Source organism: Crassostrea angulata, chromosome 6 (assembly GCF_025612915.1).
Source record: "Crassostrea angulata isolate pt1a10 chromosome 6, ASM2561291v2, whole genome shotgun sequence".
Taxonomy (NCBI): Eukaryota; Metazoa; Mollusca; class Bivalvia; order Ostreida; family Ostreidae; genus Magallana; species Magallana angulata.
The window spans coordinates 19,757,654-19,782,050 of NC_069116.1; the positions used below are offsets into that span (position 1 = coordinate 19,757,654).

At 32.6% G+C, this 24,397-nt stretch overlaps 1 protein-coding gene, 1 long non-coding RNA gene and 1 pseudogene across 2 annotated transcripts; all 3 read right to left on the reverse strand.

The window, feature by feature from the left end:
• The window catches only part of LOC128186797 (uncharacterized), a 42,331-nt pseudogene extending 39,050 nt beyond the window's left edge, over positions 1-3,281 (reverse strand).
• A 423-nt stretch (positions 3,282-3,704) lies between these two features.
• LOC128187391 (uncharacterized) lies at positions 3,705-18,232 on the reverse strand. Its single transcript, XM_052857839.1, has 8 exons — positions 17,986-18,232; positions 16,401-16,508; positions 16,188-16,212; positions 14,568-14,621; positions 6,728-6,861; positions 6,575-6,622; positions 5,242-5,694; positions 3,705-4,894 (listed from the first exon to the last, which is right to left on the reverse strand). The coding sequence occupies exons 1-8, from the start codon at positions 18,230-18,232 to the stop codon at positions 3,705-3,707; spliced, it is 2,259 nt and encodes a 752-aa protein (XP_052713799.1).
• A 2,471-nt stretch (positions 18,233-20,703) lies between these two features.
• LOC128189147 (uncharacterized) lies at positions 20,704-23,688 on the reverse strand. Its single transcript, XR_008244210.1, has 2 exons — positions 23,516-23,688; positions 20,704-22,353 (listed from the first exon to the last, which is right to left on the reverse strand). It is a non-coding gene; the product is annotated as an uncharacterized LOC128189147 (long non-coding RNA).
• Positions 23,689-24,397: the final 709 nt, after the last annotated feature.

The window sequence follows — 24,397 nt, forward strand, 5'->3', positions numbered from 1 at the left end:
CATTGTTTTCGCTACTGCGGATATTTAGGTATATACATATGATTTTAAAATTAAACTGGGTTCTTTCCTTGTTCTTGCAAAGTTTCCTGTTTTTATTGTTTACATTTTTCTATTTACTAACCATATTTGAGTGTCATTGACACTCTAATATGGTAAGTAAATAAAAAACAGAGTACATGTGTATTAAGATGCACCAAATTAAATTACATTCTCAAAAATAATCATATAAAGATCAACTACATCGAATCACCAGTCAACAAGAGGCCCATGGGGCCACATCGCTCACCTAAGCAACAATGGGCGTTCAAAAGATATTGTGCCATATGGTCCATCGGTAAAATTACAAAAGATAAATATTGTAAAGTATTCGAATTTTACACTTATTTTTGCATACACGTAATCTTTGACATTGAACCTTCATGAAATACTATTTTTTACCAGAATAAGAAAATCCTACGCAAGATTTGGTAGGGGTACACTGTTAAGTTGTTAACTTCCAATTCCCTATATTTTCGTTCTGCCCCCCCCCCCCAAACTTTGTAAAGCGATCAAAATATATGAGAGCATATGGGTACATTTTTTTTCATCAACTACTTACTAGTTATTGTATTTAAAAAAATATTAGTTATTGTTTTTTTGTTGTGTTTATAATTCGAAGCTTAGCACTCAAATATGGTTAGTAAGTAGAAATTGTAAACAATTAAACACAAGAAACATGCACTATAACAAATAAAGAACACAATTTATTTTTTCGAAATGAATCATATATATACATGTATATACCTACATATTTCCGTCAGCGATATCAAACTTTATTTAAACTGAATAAACTCGAGAAACTGCCGAGCATCTCAACAAAACCAATTGCATTAATCTACCATTACGCAAAAGATAATGCCGAATTACCGATAGAATGAATTGTATTTCAGTACTTTTTTGATACATCAGATTTTGCTTAATTTGCGCAGGTAAACAGTTAACTGTTTGATTTACCGAAGTCTCTGTTTGATTTGATACGTAAAAATCACGAAATACAGACGATAGGTCCCAGGTTACAAAGCATAAATAATGAAAACGAAACGAAAATCAGAACAAGCTAACACCAACGTCATGTGGGAAAACTGTCGACGCATTGAAATATTTAGCCTCAATTTACTTCACAAAATCGGCACCAATATATTTTGCATGTTTCAAAAATTTCCCTTTATACGCGAACTGTTTCATAGCAAGCAAATTCATCATAGTCAGATCGACCCTTTTTCGTAAACAAAGAACCTCGTTTTAGAAGTATGGAATACGAGTCTTGGTAAAATGGGTATGCAAACCCGGGCCGTGGCAAAATAAAAGCCGGGGCAGATCGGCAATCGTCAATTCCAAATACGCATTATTTTGCAGCAGTATTTACAGCGAATACAAATATACTGGTCCATCAAATATCCTGAAATTTTAATGAGATTGGCAGATTAATACCTGCCAATCTTTTGTTTTGCTCAGACCAAGTCTTGCCTACCCATTTTACCGTATGCCGAACCTGAAGCTATTAAACTGATTGACACACGCCTTTCCTTTATTATTATTTTCGTAATAACTCAGATTTGAAACAGAATTAGCACTTAATTTTTGCAATTTATATTTTCCTTCCCATAAGGATAATTTAATCTAAACTACGTTGAATTGGACTCGGTAGTTCTTGAGAAGAAGATTTTTAAAAATGCACCCCCATTTTTCTACAGTTTCAAGGTTTTCTCCTCTATGAATACAGATCGGACTTTTATTTCTGCAATTTATTTTCGCCCTCCCATAAGGATGCTTTGTGCCAAATTTTGTTGAAATTGGATAAGCGGTTTTAGAGAAGAAGTTCAAAATGTAAAAAGTTTACAGACGGACAGACAGACGCACGGCCAGACGGACGACGGACAAAATGTGATCAGAATAGCTCACTTGAGTTTTCAGCTCAGGTGAGTTAATAAAAAAGTGCAAGTGGATTTGAAGAATATGTCATAAAAATACATGCATGTTATAAATAACTGATCTTTGTCTGAAGTTGCGTACACAACACAGGTCTGCAGGTCTCATTAGCGGGTCAGAATAAGGGTGACCTTTGCTTAAATACGTTTAAATTGACTAAGTAGTTCTTGAACAGAAGATTTTTTAACAATGTCGATGCTTTCTCTGCTTTGAAAACAAACTGGCCTTTTATGTTTGCAATTATGTTTGCCTTCCCATAAGAATGCGTAATGCCAAATTTGGTTGAAATCGGCCCAGTGGTTTTAGAGAAGGAGTTCAAAAAGTAAAAAGTTTACATACGGACGCATAGACAGGCGGGCGGATAACAGACGGACAGACGGACGACGGACAAAATGTGATCAGAAAAACTCACTTGACCTTTCAGCTCAGGTGGGCTAAAAAGTGAAATGGTTCATTACTTTACTATTAAGCATTAAACTCAAAAGTAGTAAAGGATATTATAGAAAGTTACCCTGAGCTATAGATATTCTTCTTTTTATCCAAGTCATAAGAAAAAGAAATGGAACACAAAGAAATACTATGAACGTAGAGATAGCGATTGCATGAACAGACCCATCTCGTTCGGTGTTTTCAGGATTTGTAGTCCTGGAATGAATCATATTACAGTACAAATTATGATTTGTAAACCTAGATGTATTATGATACATTGAGTTGATCAATTTGACTTTCTAAAATTTTAAGCTAATACCAATAAAATATTATCGGTAAAGAATTCCAATGTTGAACTATATTTAGCTGCTGTCTTTTTGTTAAATGTTTTCTTTAATAAACAATCGCCACCCAAACACGAGTAAACATTAAGTTTAACTTATTAAATTATGATCATTAGTTCTCATGTTTTTGACGCATGTTTTGTATATAATTCCACTAATATACTCTATTTCTGAATAAAATTTGACATAACGAATTCAGCGAATATAACAGATTAAATTTGTTATAACGAATTCCTTAAATTTGATACAACAAATTTAATTCGTTATAACGGATTCAACAATTTGTTATAACAATTTAAATTCGTTTTAAAAAATTCAAGAATTCGTTATATCAAATTCAAAAATATTTTTGATAGGTCCTAAATAGGCTTCCGTAAATTAGAGCAAATTTGGAAACACGATTTTTTTTTTCCATTTTTCATATTTCGTTTTCGGATTTATTGAATACCAAAGAATAATCTACTCAGGTATCATATATGGTTTAGTTTACAATATTAAAGACATCGTACATGTGGTAAAATACAGCTTGTAAGCCGACATGTTTTAATCGAAGTGGAAAAAAACAAATTTTCGCTAAAAATCATTTATCTTCTAAAATAAATCATATTTCGTTCATAACATCAATGAGTTTCTTTGTTTTTATACACATTGTGTTTAATGTTCACATGATATCAACCGTCTTAGTATAATTTAATTTTCTATTGATAATGTTTGTTCGGGATTTTAATGCTATATCCATTTTATGGAGTAAAAACATATTTTGGAGAAAAAAATTCAGTTTGAACTTAATCATATGAAAATTTAACCTAATTAACAGGCATACATTAAAAAAAACACTTTCATGTCAAGCATTACGTCGTCAAAATAGCATTAAAACATTTAAATTGATATATTTTTGACATACTCAAAAATTAGCATCTCTAATCTTTGACTTCGTTGAAATATGATTGAATATTTGGATTTTCAAGTCAATACCGATTCTTTGATTCGTTGAAAAATGTTAGTTTTGTGTTTAGAAAATTTCTCCCATACAGGATGCCCTCTGATATCTACTTCATTGTGAAAATTTTTAGTCTTTATGATTTTTCTTGCTTCATACAGCTTTTCTTCTGACAAAGAAACAGCAAAATGATGAAGTTTATTGAGTTGGTCATCAGGTCGTATGAGTTCCAAAATTCTTCTGATATCACAAAATGAGAAGATAGACCAAGGTTTATTCGATTGCATCATGAATGTATGAAATAAGGCAATTGAGATCACTTCATGTTTTATTTTCACGGTGTTATCATCATTCTGAATGTATGGGCCTAATTCTGGTAGGTAATGTTCTATGGTTTTTTTGTCTAGACGTGGAGAAATTGCATTAGCTATGCCCTCTTTTAGATAACCCTCTCTCTTATCGAAAACCACAACACACATAACATACAAAAGTGAAAAAAACATTTCCTCATTGTCATATAAAAGTTCGGTAACATGCTCTGTCAGAAGCTGAAACGGTTGATTGCAAAATGCTTTTGTGCCAAAGACACCAGGAGCCGCTGAAATCATCAAAGTCTGGAAAGGTGCTCCTACATTAGCAGATCTAATTTTATTTAACTCCAGAAAATCCTCAAATGGAATATATTCCTGTTTGATATTAGATTTTTCTTGCTGCTTTATATATATTAGTAATGCTTCCGACTGTGAAAGGCTATCCATTTCTACAAAAGCATTATAATCTTGCGAAACAAAAGAGTGTTTAGAGGAAATCTCTTCAATCACGTGCTCATGGATACCGAGCAACACTTTGATATTATTTTCATTTTTATGGATCGAGTGCATAAAATAGTGAAAGTTATAAAACATTTTATCAGAAAATACTTGACACCCGAACGATCCAAACAAATTGTCACAACAAATCATAATTTTTTCCGTGTTGCTCTCGATTACATTGTTAAAAAAAGATTCGTCCACGAATTCCTCTATCCATTTTGTCGTCCATCCGTCATTCCTGTACTTTCTAGCAACGTACTCCAATGCAGTCGTTTTTCCGCAACCAATGGCTCCCCGACAAGTAACAATTTTCTTTGATTTCAGTTTTTCTAGAATATTTGATATGACACGTGTGACAACGGTTCCATGCTCCACGATATTATTCGGATTTAGCTTTTTATCTGTAAACAATTATAAATAAATTCACTTTACTTTTCTGTGTATCGTATAGGGGCCGATGACGCCCATTCTTAGATACGTTTGCTCTAGATATAGGTTGTAATACTTGTGTAACACATTGGTAGGAAAACATTACTGCATATTTAGTCATATAGTCAATAAAGCAAATTTTATCTTAAGATTATTATCTTTACAATAGAAAATTTCAGAAATGTGTTGAATAAATTGACATTACATTATTCAAAATATATATATGATTTTGATCATACCAATTTACCAATTTTTAATCATATTTCAGCTTGTTTTTCTATTTAACTTTAATATTTTTAAAAAGTTTAAAATTACTTACAATTTATTTTTGTCTCGAGATCAAAATCAATAATACCACGGGAATCAACACCCTTTTTTAGCCAATTCCATCTTTCGATAATCTGGTCAGCCTCTTCGACATTAAACATTTTACTATCCATATACTCGTTAACCAAGATTCTTATTCTTTCAATGTCTGCTCCCACAGAAAGGTCTTCATCTGTTGGTTTGTAGCCCCAGCCCCGATCCGGACATGTTATTCCACAAAAGTTTGACAGAAGGGTGTATACAGTATCCAAATCAAATTTAGTCCAATCTACGGTACCTGAATTCATTCTATCGAAGTTTCCCTTGAAATGGAGTTTTAACGATTCGGAATGCGTTACCATATGAAATCGAAGGTTCTTAACTTTACTAAGTTTTACAAGTTGAAATTTCATATATCCTCCTAAGATTGATATTTTTTGATTACACAGTGCCTCTAATTTACTGTCTGAAAAAGAAATTAAAAAGTTTTTAGTTTACTTTCATAAAATGTGTGTGGGTATGTCTCGAAGTATTCGTAATTTATCCAAACCCATCATTAGTAATATAATTATAAAAGCTAAAATTAGGTTGTTTCAGAAAATCAATGTAAGTTATATTTTTCTTCAAATCGTGATTATTAATACCTTTTCTTAATTATGGCATTTGTACCAGTATAGGTTTATGTATCTAGATATGAGTATTTTCTTTCGAGTCTTCCAAATCAAGTGTAGAAGAAGTTATAAATCATAATAAGTAAGTATTCTTTTATGAAGGAAGTCATAAAATTTACCTTATAGAACTTAATGGCGATTTTCCAAAAAAGTTACTTTACAAATGCATAAATGTACTATGTTTACAAACATTTTAATAAATTCATCACAGAGAATTAAAATTGGTGTTTAACAACAACAACAAAGATAAATTTTTCGTATAAAATAAACCCAAAATAAGCGTATCTTTTATACTCTGTAGTCAATTAGAGAGACGTGAAAATAATCTTTAAAAAATCTTGTGAAGACCTGGTTTCATTGTCACGTTTTAAAAAAAACCAGTTAACAGCACGACAAAAAAGGAGAAAAAATTATTTTAAGTTTTAGTCTGTTTTGATCGCATTTAAAATTCATGACGTCACTGTGGAAAAAAATAACCATAAAATCGTTTGATTTCTTTCCTGACATTTGCATACGAAAGAAAATAAGACGTTATATTGTCAAATCGGAGGATTTTAAAATAAACGACAATCGACAAGTACGTTTTTTGCGAGAAGCAATTTGACTCATCGTCTAAAGTCCCTATGAGTTTCTATAAACGTATGTATAAACGTTATGTAAAAGCTGAGCGTGTACCTGCGTTTAACAGGAATGTAGGCTCGTCTGCTTCATTGTTTTCCAAGTCTTAACGATAAAAAAGTAAAGTTAAAGTTTTTTAAACCTTCAGCATGAAATTCAAAGAATAATAATAGAAAGTTAACTCGAGTTATATTATTTTGTATTACTTACCTTTTTTTTGTTTAGATCTTTTTTTCATCAAAAGCATAAGAAATACAAATAAAATACAAAGAAATACTGTGAACGTAGAGAAAGCGATTGCGTGAACAGATCCATCTCGTTCGGTATTTTCAGGATTTGTACTCCTGAAATAAAACATATTTATAAGTATCCCAGTATTATTTGCTCACCTAAGCTGAACTCTCATGTGAGCTTTAAAATTTCTGATCACATATTGTCCGTCCTCCGTCTGTCTGTCCGTCAGTTCTAGTGTAGCGGCTTCGGTCAATATTTCAGCAAGATATTTCACTTGTGAAGACAAGCACCAAATTTTGCACGAAGGTTTCTTGAACATTACTTGATCAAAAAATATCGTTGGCCATTCAAGTTTTGGTCATTTTCAAGATGGCCGCCTCTTATTTCAAAATGGCGTCTTTTTTATAATGTTTTCATGATATTTTAAATATTTCTGGGTAATGTTTTTATTTTCTGTGAAATAATGAAGAAGAATTTGTTGTATGATATAATTTGATGTTCATTTCATATATGAACACTCTGCGCATGCGTTTAAAAACATGCTGCAGCTCATTTTTGAATGTACATGATCTAATCGTCTAAGCAGTGCTAAATAATTCGGACTTGAAACATTTGCATTCCCCAGAACAATAATATTACATCAACATTTCAGTAGTTTTTGAAATGAAGCCGCAATTGATGGTTAGGATGTCCCGTGTGAAACCGATAAACCGCAATCTTATCCCAACCCTATATGGAAGGGGATGCTGTGGTTTTTTGCTTATATAGTAAATGACCCAATGTATGTCCAGCTTGCAATATAGATCTCTTGATATGCTCTACAAGAGCAGCTCTTGAGGGATCGGGGGATGCCATTGTATGGAAGCTGCTTACGAGCAAAGAGGCCAAGGCGCGTGTCATTTACTCTATTGGAAGTGCTGGGCCGAACGTACATGATGACTACAAATTCTTCTAGTTTAATAATTTTATGTTCTGTCACACTGTCACAAGGAGAACTTAAGAATCTGAGTACCTCTGTTACGTTCTCAAACACATTTCAGCCTGCCATTCTGTCATTTTACCTGTCTCAACAGATGCGAACTCTGTATCCCAGTCCGTGAATGCATGAAAGAATGACAGTGCTTTGATCTTGGACCCAGTGATCTAACAATGTAATGAACTGGTATACATCGCAAATCCTTGCCCTTTCCAAATGTCACCCATAACTCATCAACTTTTAAATCATCAAAAACAACCACACCTATAACAACAACAATCTGTATCTGAACTTACTACGATGATTGAATTGATACTACCTAAGGCTGCATGTTTTGCATTTGCATTTTGCATTGATTTGCATTTTTTCCTTTGTTACAACTATAGTAGTTTCTGTCGTAATAGTTGCAGATACGATTTGGTCTGCTTAAATCCAGATGGTCTTGTTTTGTTCTCGTTACACCGAAGAAAATTGTTCCAAGAGTTTGGCGGTCTAGTGTTTCTAGTTATCTTCCGTCTAGATCTTATGCCTTGTTTTCTTCTAGTTTCACCTTTATGACTATCATCTTTGTAAACATCGAAGACAATATCTACTCTCCAATGGCCTTGCGCAAGGTTTGACATTGTTCGGTTGTTTTAAAAGGACTAATGATGGGCCGTCAATAGCAAGTGAGGGAACTGTCGGTATACTGTTTGACAATACTTGACTAGCTTCCAAAATAGGCATCGACTGAGATTTCACACCAATATTCAAAAACAAGAGGCCCAGGGGCCACATCGCTCACCTGAGCAACAATTGCCTTAATTCTGATCAAATTAGCATTACAGTATCAACATATCTTGACAACTGAGTACAGAAGATCTTGCTAAAAAAAATTGAAAATCTGCCAATTTTTATCCACCTCTTATTTTTTGGTAAATACCAAGCCCCTTTTATTGTTGTACCTCTAAGATTTTTCTCTATTCCTATATACCCCCCCCCCCCCCCTCCATTTCGTGGCCCTACTATTCTCTAGGGAATCATGGTTTCATCAAACTTAAATCTACCTTTACTCTCATAACCTGTGCTTTCACACTAAGTACTGAGTTTTGGACAAAAAACTTTCCCAGAATATTTTTAAAGATTTTCTCTATATATTCCTATGTAAAAATTCGAACCGCCATCACGGTCCCGCCCTACCACTAGTGATTTTGCAAACTTGAATTTACACTACCCGAGGATGCCTCTACACAAGTTAAAGCTTTTCTGGCCAAATAGTCTGTAAAAAGAAGATTTTGAAAGATTTTCTCTATATATTCCTAAGTAAAATTTCATCCCCCATTGTGGCCTCACTCTACCCTTGGACTATTATTTAAACAAACTTGAATCTATATGATCTGGGGATGCCTCCACTCAAATTTGGGCTTTCCTGGCCTAATACGTTTGAGAAGAAGACTTTTAAAGATTTTCTCTATATATAAAAATGTATCCTCCATTGTGGCCCCGCCCTACCCCCAGGGACCATGATTTGAACAAACTTGAATCTACATTATCTGAGGATGGTTACATGCCAATTTGAGATTTTTTGGCCAAATAGTTATTAAAAGAAATTTTTAAAAAATTTTCTCTATATACTCTTATGTAAAAATTGATCCCCCAATTGTGGCCCCACCCTACCCCCGGGGACTATGATTTGAAGAAACGTGAATCTACACTACCTGAGGATGCTTCCATTTTAATTTGAGCTTATCTGGCCTAATAGATTTTGAGAATAAGATTTTTAAAGATTTTCTCTATATATATTCCTATGTAAACCCTGATCCCCCAATTGTGGCCCCACCCTACCCCCGGGGATCATGATTTGAACAGACTTAAATCTACACTACCTGAGGGTGCTTTCATATTAATTTGAGCTTTTCTGGCCAAATAGTTTTTGAGAAGAGGATTTTTAAAGATTTTCTCTATATATTCCTATTTAAAACATGATCCCCCTATTGTGGCCCCACCCTACCCCCGGGGACCATGATTTAAACAAACTTGAATCTACACTACTTGCGGATGCTTCCACTCAAAGGTGAGCTTTCCTGGCCTAGCAGTTTTTGAGAAGAAGATTTTTAAAGATTTTCTCTATATATTCCTGTGTAAAACTTGATCCCTCAATTGTGGCCCCATCCTACCCCCGGGGACCATGATTTGAACAAACTTAAATCTACACTTCCTGAGCATGCTTCCAATTTAATTTGAGCTTTTCTGGCCTAATAGTTTTTGAGAAGAAGATTCTTAAAGATTTTCTCTATATATTCCTGTGTAAAACTTGATCCCCCAATTGTGCCCCTTCCCTACCCCCGGGGACCATGATTTGAACAATTTTGAATCTACACTTCCTGAGGGTGCTTCCATTTAAATTTGAGCTTTTCTGGCCTAATAGTTTTTTAGAAGAAGATTTTTAAAGATTTTCTCCATATATTCCTATGTAAAACTTGATCCCCCTCTTGTGGCCCCTCCCTACCCCCGGGGACCGTGATTTGAACAAACGTGAATCTAAACTACCTGAGGATGCCTCCACACAAGTTTAAGCTTTTCCGGCTGAATAGTTTTTGAGAAGAAGATTTTTGAAAAATACCAACAAATTTTTAATAATTCTCAATTATCTCCCCTTTAAAAAGGGCGTGGCACTTCATTTGAACAAACTTGAATCCCCTTCACCTAGTGGTGCTTTGTGCCAAATTTGGTTGAAATCTGTCCAGTGGTTCGTGAGAAGAAGATGAAAATGTGAAAAGTTAACAACGACAACAACGACAACGACGACAACGACAGACAACGGACAAATTGTGATCAGAAAAGCTCACTTGAGCCTTTGGCTCAGGTGAGCTAAAAACATTTTGGGAGAGCGAGGGGGGAATTTCTGATTTTCATATTCCAAAAATTCTTGTAAATCACATTGCTCTGACAGGAATTAAAAGTCTAGATAACAGGCTACAGTAATCTTCTAAATTTGCTAACTATGTCTTTGAACAGGTCGAGACCACTATATTTTGTGACGTCGGCATAAATTTGCATACTAAATTAGCCATCCGTTTACTTTTATCGACAAGCCAATCAGGTGAATGAGTTGCAAGGCACTGTGGGCTACTACAAGTTTCAGTGTATACAAAGCGTATTGAAAATATATACCATTTTGAATTGTCCTTTGGAAACTCATTTTGAATGATTTTTCAGAATTTATGAAATTAATCTGGACAATTATGTCTGAACTTCAATTTCTATGCTCACATTTAAAAAATATTGCATATGAGGACTTATATCAACCTATTTAAATACCCCATTGTCAATGTTCAAAAGAGAGGTACGTCCTATAGAATTAGAAGCAGTGAGTGTCGTTTTTTCACGTGATATCCCATATTTAAGACAACATTATTAGAATGCGCGTTGATATTTTCTTCAGGGACATTCATCAGAATGCTTAACGGACAAAATACTATATGCTGCACAGCTTGCGCTTCTGCGTTTGTATATTTGTGCATTTTGACTACCGTGGCTATTCACGTATGTTAAAAATGTACAGTTACCTGTATTTATTTCTAGTGCACAATGATAAAGTCACCAATACACAACTGTGCAGTTTTTTCTTATCAAAACCTGTTTGTACTTGTATGCGTATGTTTGTCAGTCGTTTGATACTGATCATTTTGGAAGCAACAATTGATCATCTAAAACAACAGTATTTTTCAATGTGAGCATGGAACAAAGTTAATGTTACGTAATCTTTACTTTTTTACCTCCTAAAGTAAAAATCAAGATGTACAAACATTCCGGCAAGCAATTAAATATTGTGAATAAAACAGACAAAAACCAAGTGCGTCTGTTGAATCGTAAACACGTTGTAGACCGTCATGCATTGCAACTCATTCACTGGATTGGAGAATCGGTTTGACGAAAATATTGTCACGTGTTAAATAATGCTATCCATATAAGGTAGTGTACCCGACCTGTTGAAGAATCAGCTTTTTGTTTGGAAAATTTACCATTAGAAAAACTGAATCACTGAATTTTTCAAGCATAGCCATTGTACAAGCCCATGAGCAGAACAGTGCAATTGTAAAAGGTGATGATGGTGCGATATTGCTAACTGTCAAAGAATCTAGAAGGTAGGTATCTGAAAACACTAGACTTGGAACTCTTTTCTTTGGTGTTTCGAGAAAAAACTGAACTACTGGATTTTTAGCAAACAAAATTGTATCTGCAACTATAACGACAGAAACTTCTATAGTTGTAAAAAAGGAAAAAATATTGTCAGTAACAGAGCTATAGATACAGACTTTGTATCCTCTTGAAACCATGAAGAAGATGACACTTATATGTTCCTACATACAAAACATGCAGCCTTGGGTAGTATCAATTCAAGTTCGGATACAGATTGTTGCTATTATTGGTGTGGTTGTTTTTGATTATTTGAAAGCTGATGAGTTATGGGTGAAAGGGCAGGAATTTGCGATCAATACCAATTTATGATAATGTTTGATCAGTGGGTCCAAGATCAAAAGCACTTTAATTCTTTCATGCATTCACGGATTGTGATACAGAGTCCGTATTTGATGGGGCATGTAAAATGACAGCATGGCAGGCTGAAATGTGTTTGAGAACGTTGTATTCGGATTCTTAAGTTCTCCTTGTGACAGTGTGACAGAACATATAATCAATTTGTACACATCATGTACGTTCGGTCCAGAACTGCCCATAGAGTAAATGACACGCGCCTTGACCTCTTTGTTCGTAAGCAGCGTCCATACAATGGCATCCCTCGATCCCTCAGGAGCTGCTCTTGTAGAGCATATTAAGAGATCTGTATGCAAGCTAAACATACATTGGGTCAGTCACTATACAAGACACAAAACTCACCATCCCCTTCCAGATGGGGTTGGGATAAAGATTAAGGTTTTCGGATTTCATACTGGACATCCTTACCACCAATGGCGGCTTCATGTTAAGAACTACTGAAATGTTGATGTAGTATTATTGTTCTGGGGAATGCAAATGTTTCAAGTCCAAATTATTTTGCACTTCTCTTTGCAGTGCAACTGCTTAGATGATTAGATCATGTACATTCAAAAATGAGCTGCAGCATGTTTTTAAACACATGTGCAGAGTGTCATATATGAAATGAACATCAAATTATATCATACAACAGATTCTTCTTCATAATTTCACAGAAAATAAAAACATTACCCAGAAATATTTAAAATATCATGAAAACATTATGAAAAAAGACGCCATTTTGAAATAAGAGGCGGCCATCTTGAAAATGACCAAAACTTGAATGGCCAACGATATTTTTTGATCAAGTAATGTTCAAGGAACCTTCATGCAAAATTTGGTGCTTGTCTCCACAAGTGAAATATTTCATCCACTATCCGCTACACTATTCATAAACTTTTAACATTTTTAACATCTTCTCCAGAACTATTGAGCCAAAATCAACCAAACTTGACACAAAACACTCTTAGGCAAAGGGGATTCAAAGTTATGAAAATTCAGAACCACCTTTTTTAAGTGAGCATAATTAGGAATGATTGATTTTGAGAAATTTTTAAAAACCACTGGGCCAGGGAAGCTGAAACTTATGTGGAAGCATCCTCATCCTATGCAAAGTGTGAAAATCATGACCTCCGGGGGTAGGATAGGGCCACAAAGAGGGGGTGGGTGGGTAGTGTAAATTTTTATATAGGAATATATAGAGTTAATCTTTAAAAATCTTCTCCTCAGAAACCAATCAGTCAGGATAGCTGAAACTTTTTTGGAAGCATTCTCTTTTAGAGTGAATTCAAATCTGTTCAAATCATGATCCGCAGGAGTAGAATTGGACCACGAAAGGGGTCGAATTTTTACATAGGAATATAAAGGAAAAAATAGTTTGAAAATCTTCTCAAAAACCGATTTGCGAGAAGAGCTGAATCTTGTTTCGAAGCATTCTCAGGTAAAGTAGATTAAATTTGTTCAAATCATGATCCGTGGGTGTAGAGTGGGGCCACAATGGAGGTGGATGTTTTACATGGAATATATAGAGAAAAAATATTTTAATAATCTTCTTCTCAGAAATGAAATGGCTAGAAAGCCTGAAACTTCTGTGGAAGCATCCGCGGATAGGGTAGATTCAAGTTTATTCCGTGTGGGTTGGGGCGGGGTCCCAAGGGGAGGGGGGGGGCGGCAAATTTTTACAAAGGGATATTTGAGAAAAATCTTTAAAATCTTCTTTAAAAGCCGTTTGCCTAGAAACGCTGTATCTTTTAAATTAGTGAAAGCAATCTTGGATAATGTAGATTCAAATCTGTTAAAATAAAAATCTTAGAGTATTGTGAAACCATTTTGAGGATCCAAATTTACAAAGGAAAACACTTTTATTATTCACAAAAACTGAAATGTTATCATATATGGTTTTACTTATATGCAGGCATTTTGACATATTGCTGACTTTTTAAAATTGTTTATACTCTCGTCTCTGGACTATTCCTGGGCTTCACAAGGTATTTAGAGATTGATGTAGGTTTATGTCTCATAAATAAAAACAGTTTAGAATCTTTTTGAGAACTGCAATGCTCAATATCTGATAGGACTATAAAATCATCCTGTTAGGAAAAAAGACTTAATTATAAACAAAAGAATATCCATGGGGAAAAATGAATTTTATATCTGTTTAAAGATCAGTTATTTTTTCCAGCGGGGATCAAATCCATTTTGCTCTAGTTCATTCTGCTTGATTAAGAGGCATTTGATTTTTGAATGCGTTTTGTTTGGTGACAGAACTTGTCGAAAACTTCCTGTCTAACACGGGAACAAGAATTTCAATCAATCGAAGATACTTACGTTACTTGTTCATCTTGTTCGGCACCAGTTGTCGAAGTTAGAGTAGTTGTTTCTCTACAGTAATAAAGAAAGAGATACACACCTAAATTGCAAATGAATAAACATAATAAGCAGAAATGCGAATACCGATTCAATAACAAACGTACAAACGAAATTGCCATTATGTTTTTATATAGCATCATTATATTTTACATAGAGGTAGAACAACACTGACAATAATTAACTGGAAAAGCATAGTGCTGCAGGAAAAGGACGCAGAAGCCCCCGCCCCCAACATTTAAAGTAGAGATATTTTCAAAAGAAATAGTCAACCAAATATATTGCAATCTAAAAGTAAAGATAGAGTCAACCAAATATATTTCTCATTGAAATTATGCTACGATTCAATAAGGTATACCTAAATAAAGAATTAAACATAGATGTGAATATACAGTTGAACTTCGGTATCTCGAACACGAATATCTCGAATACAATGAATATGTCAAAGTGATTTTTTAAGTCCCCAACACTTAAGCTTTAAATATTTTACCCTTGATACCTCGAATACTCGGATATCTCGAAGTTTTAACCTCTCCCATCTAGTTCGAGATAACGAGGTTTGACTGTATAAACTGAGTTTTAGTTCACACGCATGATCTCAATTTAGCTCCAGTAAATTATTTTGATCATCAGTTGACGATTGTGCGTCCGCATGTGTAAACCTTTTACATGTTTGACCTTTTATCTAGCACAAAAATTAGATTTTCATTTATAAAGGGTCATGGTCACGATCTGGGCTAAAAGTTTTCAATTCTTATTATTTTTATATTTTTATTTTTACAATGCTTTATGGAAGTATTTCCGATGGTAACCAAAATTTGAGAGTCATTAAGTTACAACTAAAATAAAAGGCTCACAATTCTTATACCAAGCAATGTTTTCATTTATATATTGCATGCAGAATAAATGAAAATTAAGATTTAAAACAAAATTACATGCGACAAACACTAGAAATTATAATTTGTGTTCATAACAAAAAGCAAAGCAAATGGTTAAGAGTTTTAAGAAACTGATGAGACTATAAATTAACAGTGGAATATACTGATATGCTATTATATATCAATTTTTAGCAAGACTGTTTTTATTTTTATTTTATCTTCCCCCTTTGTTTGCAAGAACATTGGGGTTAATTGTCTTTTCTCTACAATTAACCAATGGAAATGCAATAATTCAAACCTGTTGTTATTTATGTTATGCTTACTAATTTTGGACATCAATCACATAGTCATAATTATTGAATGTAATCGAATAATTTTTATAAAATTTTATAATGCCTAATCCATTTACTTTCCTCATTATTCGTTGCCGTATGAATCTTGTTTCTGAATAAGATATTTTTGACTTTATTTTGCACTATCACACAGTTACTAAATTGTCATTCTATTAAGTTTTTTTTTACAGGTATCATACTTATGTCACTGTTAAGATGTAATCATCGAGGTGAGAAAGTTAATGAAATGTGTAATATGATGTTATATATTGGAATAAATGAAGGACAGAGCTACGTTTGTTACATTACCCAGATAAAGCTATTATTTTGAAACTATAATTTTCAGTTCTGGTGTTTTCAGAACAAATTACCTGTTGTACTTATAACACACTGGATCTACAAAATATACCATCAATAAGAAGATGACTGCACACTTTCTAAGTATATATTGATACAATTATGTAACTCTTTAGTTTAAAGAATTACATCATTTCATTTTTTGTGAGATATTCTCAATATAAACTGAATTAGTAATTATTTATATAATATTTTCCGTTAAATTATTACAACACACAAAAACTTACATTTATACAAATCAAAAGATATGTATGCATTTGGTGGACAGCCAGAGGTTGCGAAGCATTCAACGAAATTTAAATTGTACGTGTCTGCATCCAAAACCACACATTTACCTATAAAACATCACAGAAAGACACATTAACACTACAAATATCTTTTAAAACAATGCTTCAAACTTCTTTTCCAGCTAAGAGACAAAATGCAACGCAAGTTTTCGGGTAATTTACTATTATATATGTATCGGGCAATAAGAAATATATATGAAATTAGCCACTGATTGATTGCACGTTTACCTCAACGAAGAAAGTAATTATGAAATTGATTTTTTAATTAAAAAAATGATTCCCACTTATCGAGATTCGGGTTTTTTTCATTTAAATGTGTTCATGTTAACGGTGTCTCCCCCTTTCCTTAGAGAAATGATTCTTTAAGCTCGTCACAGCATCAAAGGCGTTTTGTTACATAAAAACTTCAATTTCAGAAATCAGAGTTGGATTAGATGGAATTACATATTGAAAAAAATATTTTAAAAAATTCTCATTTCATCCCAAAGCTGTGTTCATTCAGGATAGCATCCAGATATTTTTTTTAAAAAATAATATCGGGTTACAACCTGAGATCACAATTTTACCTGTATAGATATAGTTCAATAAGTATTTCTTGGTAATGTTTAAGCTTAGTGTTAATTTTGGTTTGAGTATATCTAAAATAACCATTAACACGATTTGGACTCCAAAAATTTAATTAAAAAAAAAATGTTTTATGTATAAAATGGTTTACTATAAAATCTTTGAATTTTTTTTTACTATTAGAAGTAAAGTGACAAGCGAGATACAGAGGTCATAATTCGTGTTTTGTAAAACCAAGCTCGATTCTTGTTTTTGTTTACAAATAATGTATTGTAAAGTAATTGCCGGTACCATACTTTTAACAAATTAACTCGTGGCAAAGACGATCACCTTATTCAATGTGTTTATAAATTATATCATCAACAAAAGAAAGCAACACAACACATATGTAAGCAATAAAAATAAACTTGACTTTACAAAACAAAGTATTCTAAACTTTGTTACTCTCTTGTAACTCGGTATTTGGCATTCATATTTTGATGAAACATTAAAAATACCAATATTAACCATTCTAGACATTGAAAAGGCCGATGGGCCTTGAAATTCACCAGGGTACCATAGCCCGTAGATCGAACTGTAAAGGTGTCCCAGGTCTGCATATTAAGTTTCATTTTGGAGTCTAAACTCTAATTCGAGACTCCTTTGACTGTTACCTAACCTGCATTCCTAAAAAATAAAAAGGGGAGGAAAAGGGGTCAGAGGAATCTCGGATTATCCATATTATAGCTCCAGTTGCAAACTCAGGTGACCTAAAAATACAATTTGAAAATTTTGGGCCCAAATCGTGTCTTTGTGTAGGTATCACTATCATTATAGAGAAAAATTAACAAGTACTAAAAGCATTAAAATGCCGATATCAAACATGAACTTTATTGTCGAGTTAGAAATAAATTTAGTTAAATCCTATGTTATTAAATAAGAAATGTATATCATGGTGTTGATAATTATGTATATTTGTTACCTTTGCCTGTAAGACCAACAACTGTACATATTTCTCCAAACCTCCCAGGCTGGTTTTCAACGGCGGCACACATGAAATCAGGTATAGGTTCTTTACATTGTTTCTTTTCAGATCGATGTCTCCACTCTTCTTCACTTGATGGACATGATGAAACTTCTTTAAAAAGATTTCCACAAACGTAAGGGCATACTATCAAAGACAATATTAGTCGAACCATAAAAGAAAATTCGTAGCTGTATCCCTCCATTATAAGAAACCGAAAGTAGAATGTAACAAGAGGCCCATGAGGCGACATCGCTCACCTGAGCAACAATGGGCGTTGAAAAGATATTGTGCCATATGGCCCGCGGTAGAATAAAAAATAAATAAATACTGTAAAGTATTCGAACTTTACACTTATTTTTGCATTCACGTAATCTTTGACATTGTACCTTCATAAAATACTGTTTTTACACAGAATAAGAAAATCCTACGCAAGATATAGAACTAAATGTTTGGTAGGGGTACACTGTCATATAACTTCTAATTCCCTGTCTTTTCGTTCTGCCCCCCCCCCCCCCTCCCCCACTTAATAAAGCGATCAAAAAATATGAGAGCATATAGGTACATTTTCTTCCTCAACTACTTACTAGTTATTGTATTTTTTTTAAAATACAATAGGTATTGTATTTTATCAAAAAAATCCTACATGTATATATGTGAAGAAGAAAATTGCACCTCAATGCGCTCAATTTCTAAAATTATAAATATTCAACAATTTAATTTGTCTTCTCCATTATAATTAAATGACTGTTGTTTACCTCGCGTAAACTCGTGACTATTATAACTTTACTCACACTTGATTGATGAATACACTGGAATGAAAAATGTTGTCACGTGACATGTTAAAGAGCTATAAAAATCAATGTTACCGTATTGACAGGCACATCACTCTGATTTACTATGACCCACCCATTATTTTCATTTTTATTCAAAAATAACAAATGGCTACAAACCAGGATAATTTTCCGCTGTAATATTTTCTTAGGAATAGCGATAATTCATTCTTTTATCCCCGCAACAGACATGTGTCAGAACTATGGAAACTGTTTTAACGATGTCGTTTTTATTTACTCACATTTCACATTATTCATTGTATAAAGAGGGGGTCCCAGAGAGTAGTTATATACAGCATATCATTCTTTAATATTTTTGTGTACAAGTTTTTAACATATACTCTAGTTCATATAGAATTTTTAATGATCAACCAAGATTTCAGCGTCAATCGTAGAATTATAAGCAAGATGAGCACAAAATTTTGCTAGGTTTGAGTCATATTTGGTTCACATGAGTTTATTACATTCAACTTAAGATTTTTAACTTGGTATTTCCTATTCGGCATTTAAAATGGAAAAAAATGAATGGCCTCAGATCTGTGTACAAACATAGAATTGTGAGCAAATCTCTGTATCTTGCTTATAATTCGAAGCTTAACACTCAAATATTGTAAGTAAATAGAAATTGTAAACAATTAAACACAAGAAATATGCACTATAACAAATAAAGAACACAATTTATTTTTCAAAATGAATCATATACATGTATATACCTACATATTTCCGTCAGCGATATTAAACTCTATTTAAACTGAATAAACTCGACAAAATGCCGGGCATCTCAACAAAACATATTGCATTATTTTACTATTACGCAAAAGATGATACCGAATTACCGATAGGCTGAATGAATTGCATTTTAGTTCTTTCTTAATACATCAGATGTTGCTTAAGGATATGTGAACCTGACATGAAAATAATTGAATAATTGAAAAAATTGTTTAAACAGACTCCAATCGATTTGTTTTTGTCAAAAAAGACATTTTAAGCATATGCTCGTGAATTCGTTTCCATGGCAACGACCTTCAAACTTACCCATTTTCAAAAAATTAGAACGAGAAAAAAAACCTTAAATGCAAATTAAAAATGTCATAAAAGACATATTTACAATTCACTAGAAAACTTTTCTCACCAAAATATTAAAAAGGTTAATAAAATACTCTATTTATCTGAAAATGGATTATATGAATTCCTTTTATTTAATCCGCTATTTTAGTTTGAATTTCCTCTGACCACTAAAAAAGTGACATTTTTTGACGTGACCAGAGCTAGAAAAATTGCAAAAAATACTATTTCATATAATTACACTCTTATTTTTTTAATGTAATTTTGAAGAAATGATAAATAGCAAAAAATTAATAATAAATAATTGGCATGTTGGTGAATTAGAAAAAAAGTTAATAACGTCTGAATTTCCTCTGACCTCTATTGAAATAAAAACTACAAACCCTAAATGCTGTTAAAAAAGACGTATAATTCAGTTTTAAATGGCAATTTCTTTCCACTAGTTATACTGTGAACCTGCATAAGTTCTTGTAAAACAAAATTAATGGAGTTGTGTTGCAAATACTACAATTAATTGAATAAAAAAGGCTGAATATCCGAATTTCCTCTAATCTGACTTTTACAAAAAATCACTCTGCGCGCTTCATGAAAGTCAACACTGCCATAAATGGTTGTATTTCTAAAAACCAATCATATAAAGAGAAAATGATTCTTTCACTTAACATTTTTTTCACTTCCTAAAGAGTTTATTTTAATGGTAATTAACAGAGTGTCATAGTTGTGCATCTGATATAATCAAGAAACTCTAGTCTCTGTACACAAAAAAGAAAAACAAGCATGAAAACTTTAATACACACAATCTTTATTAAGCCTTTGTTGAAAGATTTAAAATACAATCAAACCAAATAAATCACAGGTTTCATAAAAATCATATACTGATTGTAATTAATTTGAATTTCCTCTATCAATCTTTAAAAGTTTTGTCTGATTTGCAAGGTATTGCATTAAAATGGGTGTCAGAAAATAGGAGAATCTTTCAAATGATTACAGATATAAAATGAAATTTGATACTTAATCATAATAATTCTTTAAATCATATCTGATATTGGACTTAAAAACACTGCAGATTCTGAAATGATTTATGATTTGTCCTTATGTATATACATGATTGTATGCAATCCTATAATTCCTTTGAACTTTGAACCCTTCCTTGGTCCCCATATTGGTCTTGATGCTATTTATAATGTATGATTTAGACTTTATCAAATTGATTATGCAGGGTAATATATTACAATGGTTCAGCCTCAATTTGAACTAAAAATAGAAAATGTGGAAGGCCACACCAATTAAATTTCTTTTTCATCGGATCCTGCATGCTCGTGTTTAAATAAAACTTTACAAATCATATCATTACAGACCGCCTAAAAATTTCAGCTACAAAAAATAATAATCTTATTATTTTATCGCTCCCCTGCTTGTACCCTTTTCCACTTAATGTCCGACAAGCAAGAAATTATATTGGTGTGGCCTAACTAGGATATGTATATTTTTTTTCATGCAAAAATGATTAAAATATAGATAAGGATAAGTTATAACAAAAATATTCTTATTCACAAAAATCATTTCAAAAATAAAAATTTTACTCAACCATACATTCATAACTCATTCAAAAACTCTGTAATTTAAGAGGACTGATATTTTCTGTGAGGCTTGTTGTATATAAGTGTCATAATGATGATCTCAACTTGATCTACATCAGTAACCTCATCAGGGTTATAAAATAAAACAGACTTCAGACAGATAAATGGATGGACAGACAGACACTAATAGACAGAAATGATGATTTGATATACTATGCAATCATCAAATTAAACATAATTATAAACATAAGACATATATATATTTAAAAAACCAGTTTCTCCACATGAACAGTATATAGCCATTACAAACTTCATTACTGCACTTGGTCAGTATAAACACCTTTTGATATCTATCAATTGTATTTCTTATAGCATGCATTATGCATTACCATAATATATATTCTTTTACAATACTACCGGTAATTCTTAATTGTATGCATTATATGTCTAAATTATTCATGACTTTTGGATTTTCAGAAATGGTTTTCAAATCCATTGCAAGTAAATGTAATAAATCATAAATGGTAGATTATCACTGGTTTGGTCCAGTTTCATATTTCAGGATATGTTGTGCTGCTTATTAATTGTCTTAATATTATATCATAAATGTTGAAATATATATTGTCATCCTTAAATTACCAAATAAATGATCCAGGTCATCAATCGGGAAAGGCTTTATTAGGATGAACATAACAGAGACAATATTCTGATTATCAGCTCTTCTCTTCATCACTCATGGTTTCAGTTCTTTACATTAGTCTTATATTTTTCCGCATTGTGCCTTGCATTAGGAATGACCTCGTTAACACATACCAGTGATGTTCTCATCTCTTGAAGGTTTGAAAAGTCTGTATTAAAAAAAAAAACCTGATATTACTGGTACTATTACTTATAACATATAAGAAGGACTTATATGAAAGGATGATTTTAAGAAGCTACATGTAGAAAAATAAAATTCATATAGGCATATTATGAAAGTGTATGCAACATAGACAGACAGAACCTTATATAAATGGATTATTCTATATATAAATTTGATATCAGGTGAAACTTGTCAACATTTTATTCTAATCTTGAAAATTTAAATTAATGTTACTTAACTTGACAATTTCATAACTTATATAACTGTGTGTATTTAGAAATCTTGCGTTTTAATGATTTGAAAATAATGGGAAAAAAATAAGAATTTGTAACAATAATGAACCCAGCACATGAAATCTAAATATGATGTGAGCAATTCTATCAACCGATAAACCATGATATATTAATTTTTCTTTCAACTGTACTTTGATTTTTACAGTTCAATAAAGGTGAATATCAGTCAGCTGTTCAAATGTTTTCACAGTACAGAGAATCAACATTATCAGTTATTGATAGTGAATAAAAGATTAATTCTTCATGTTATGAACTATATGTGCTATAAAAATCATCAATAGTTATACAAACATATAACCTATTCCTTACAAATATACTGTTCAAGCTAATGTGCATGAAAGTGTTGCACTAAAAATAATTTGTGAGTATATGTTAGTAAATAAGCTTGTCATATGCTAGAGTAAACTCAGGGCCCTCTATGCAGTTAACCTTACCATTTATCATCAGATGGTTATTTAATTTCATTTAAGAAAATTCGAACTAAAATTGTGATTATTTTAATTACAAACACTGACTTAATTAACAATGAATAATGTTTATGTTTGAACAAATTAGGATTATTGTGTAGCTATTCTGCATATAGGCTAGGCGATATTGTTTTCACGTGGATAATATACGAGCATAATAATCTATAATGTGAACATAATACCACAGGAGTCGGCGATTTTATCAATTTCTGGAAAATAAATGAGAAACAGGCAAAAATCCTACCAATGAGCTTCGTGAGCGTAGCTACGCTCACGAAGCTCATTGGTAGGATTTTTGCCTGTTTCTCATTTATTTACAACAAATTGATAGAATCGCCGACTCCTGTGATAATACAATAGCACATGTCATAATAAGACACCTAGCTACCATGCTTACTGCTTGCAAATGGCAGGTTTAGATCACAGGGAACTGGTGTATGGTCTCGTCCTTTTTTTCCATTCCCTTTTTATGACACCCGACATCAGTTTGTGTTCGCAATATTCGTCATACACTAATAATATCCATCAGTTTTTGTCATTCCGACTTGTTGTTTACATCGAGACGGTCATACTAAAACACGCCTGCCGACGCCTGCCGGGGAAAACACGCCTGCCGAGAGAAAACCGCACGCCTGCCGTTTACCTGATGGATTATTTTAATATTTTCTTTGATATTTTATTTAACTTAACTAAATTAAGTATCATAATAACAAAAAGTTGACTTTATATTGATTATTTAGCACAAAATTGGCAAAAATGTTCAATGTTGGTAAAGATAGATAACTCTTACGTAGAATTCATACGCCTGCCGAGGAAATCTAGACGCGTGCCGTTAATTTGATGGATTATTTTACTTTTTTCTTTGATATTTTATTTCTTTTAACTAAATAGATGATAATAGAAATCAAAAGTTGATTTTATAATAATTAATTAACACAAAATAAGTAAAAGTCGGGTAAGCTGATAGCTCTTACGAAGAAATCATACGCTTGCAAAGAAAATGTATACGCCTGCCGTTTAGTTGATGGATTATTTTAATTATTTCTTTGATATTTTAGTTTACTTGGCTTAATAAACGATAACAGAAATAAAAAGTTGACTTTAAATTCGTTAATTAACACAAAATTAGTAAAAATCGGTAAAACAGATAACTCTTACGCAGAATGCATACGCCTGCCGAGAAAATCTATACGCCTGCCGTTTATCTGATATATGATTTTTTTTTTCTTGGATATTTTATGTTTCCTAACTAAATACATGATCAAAGAAA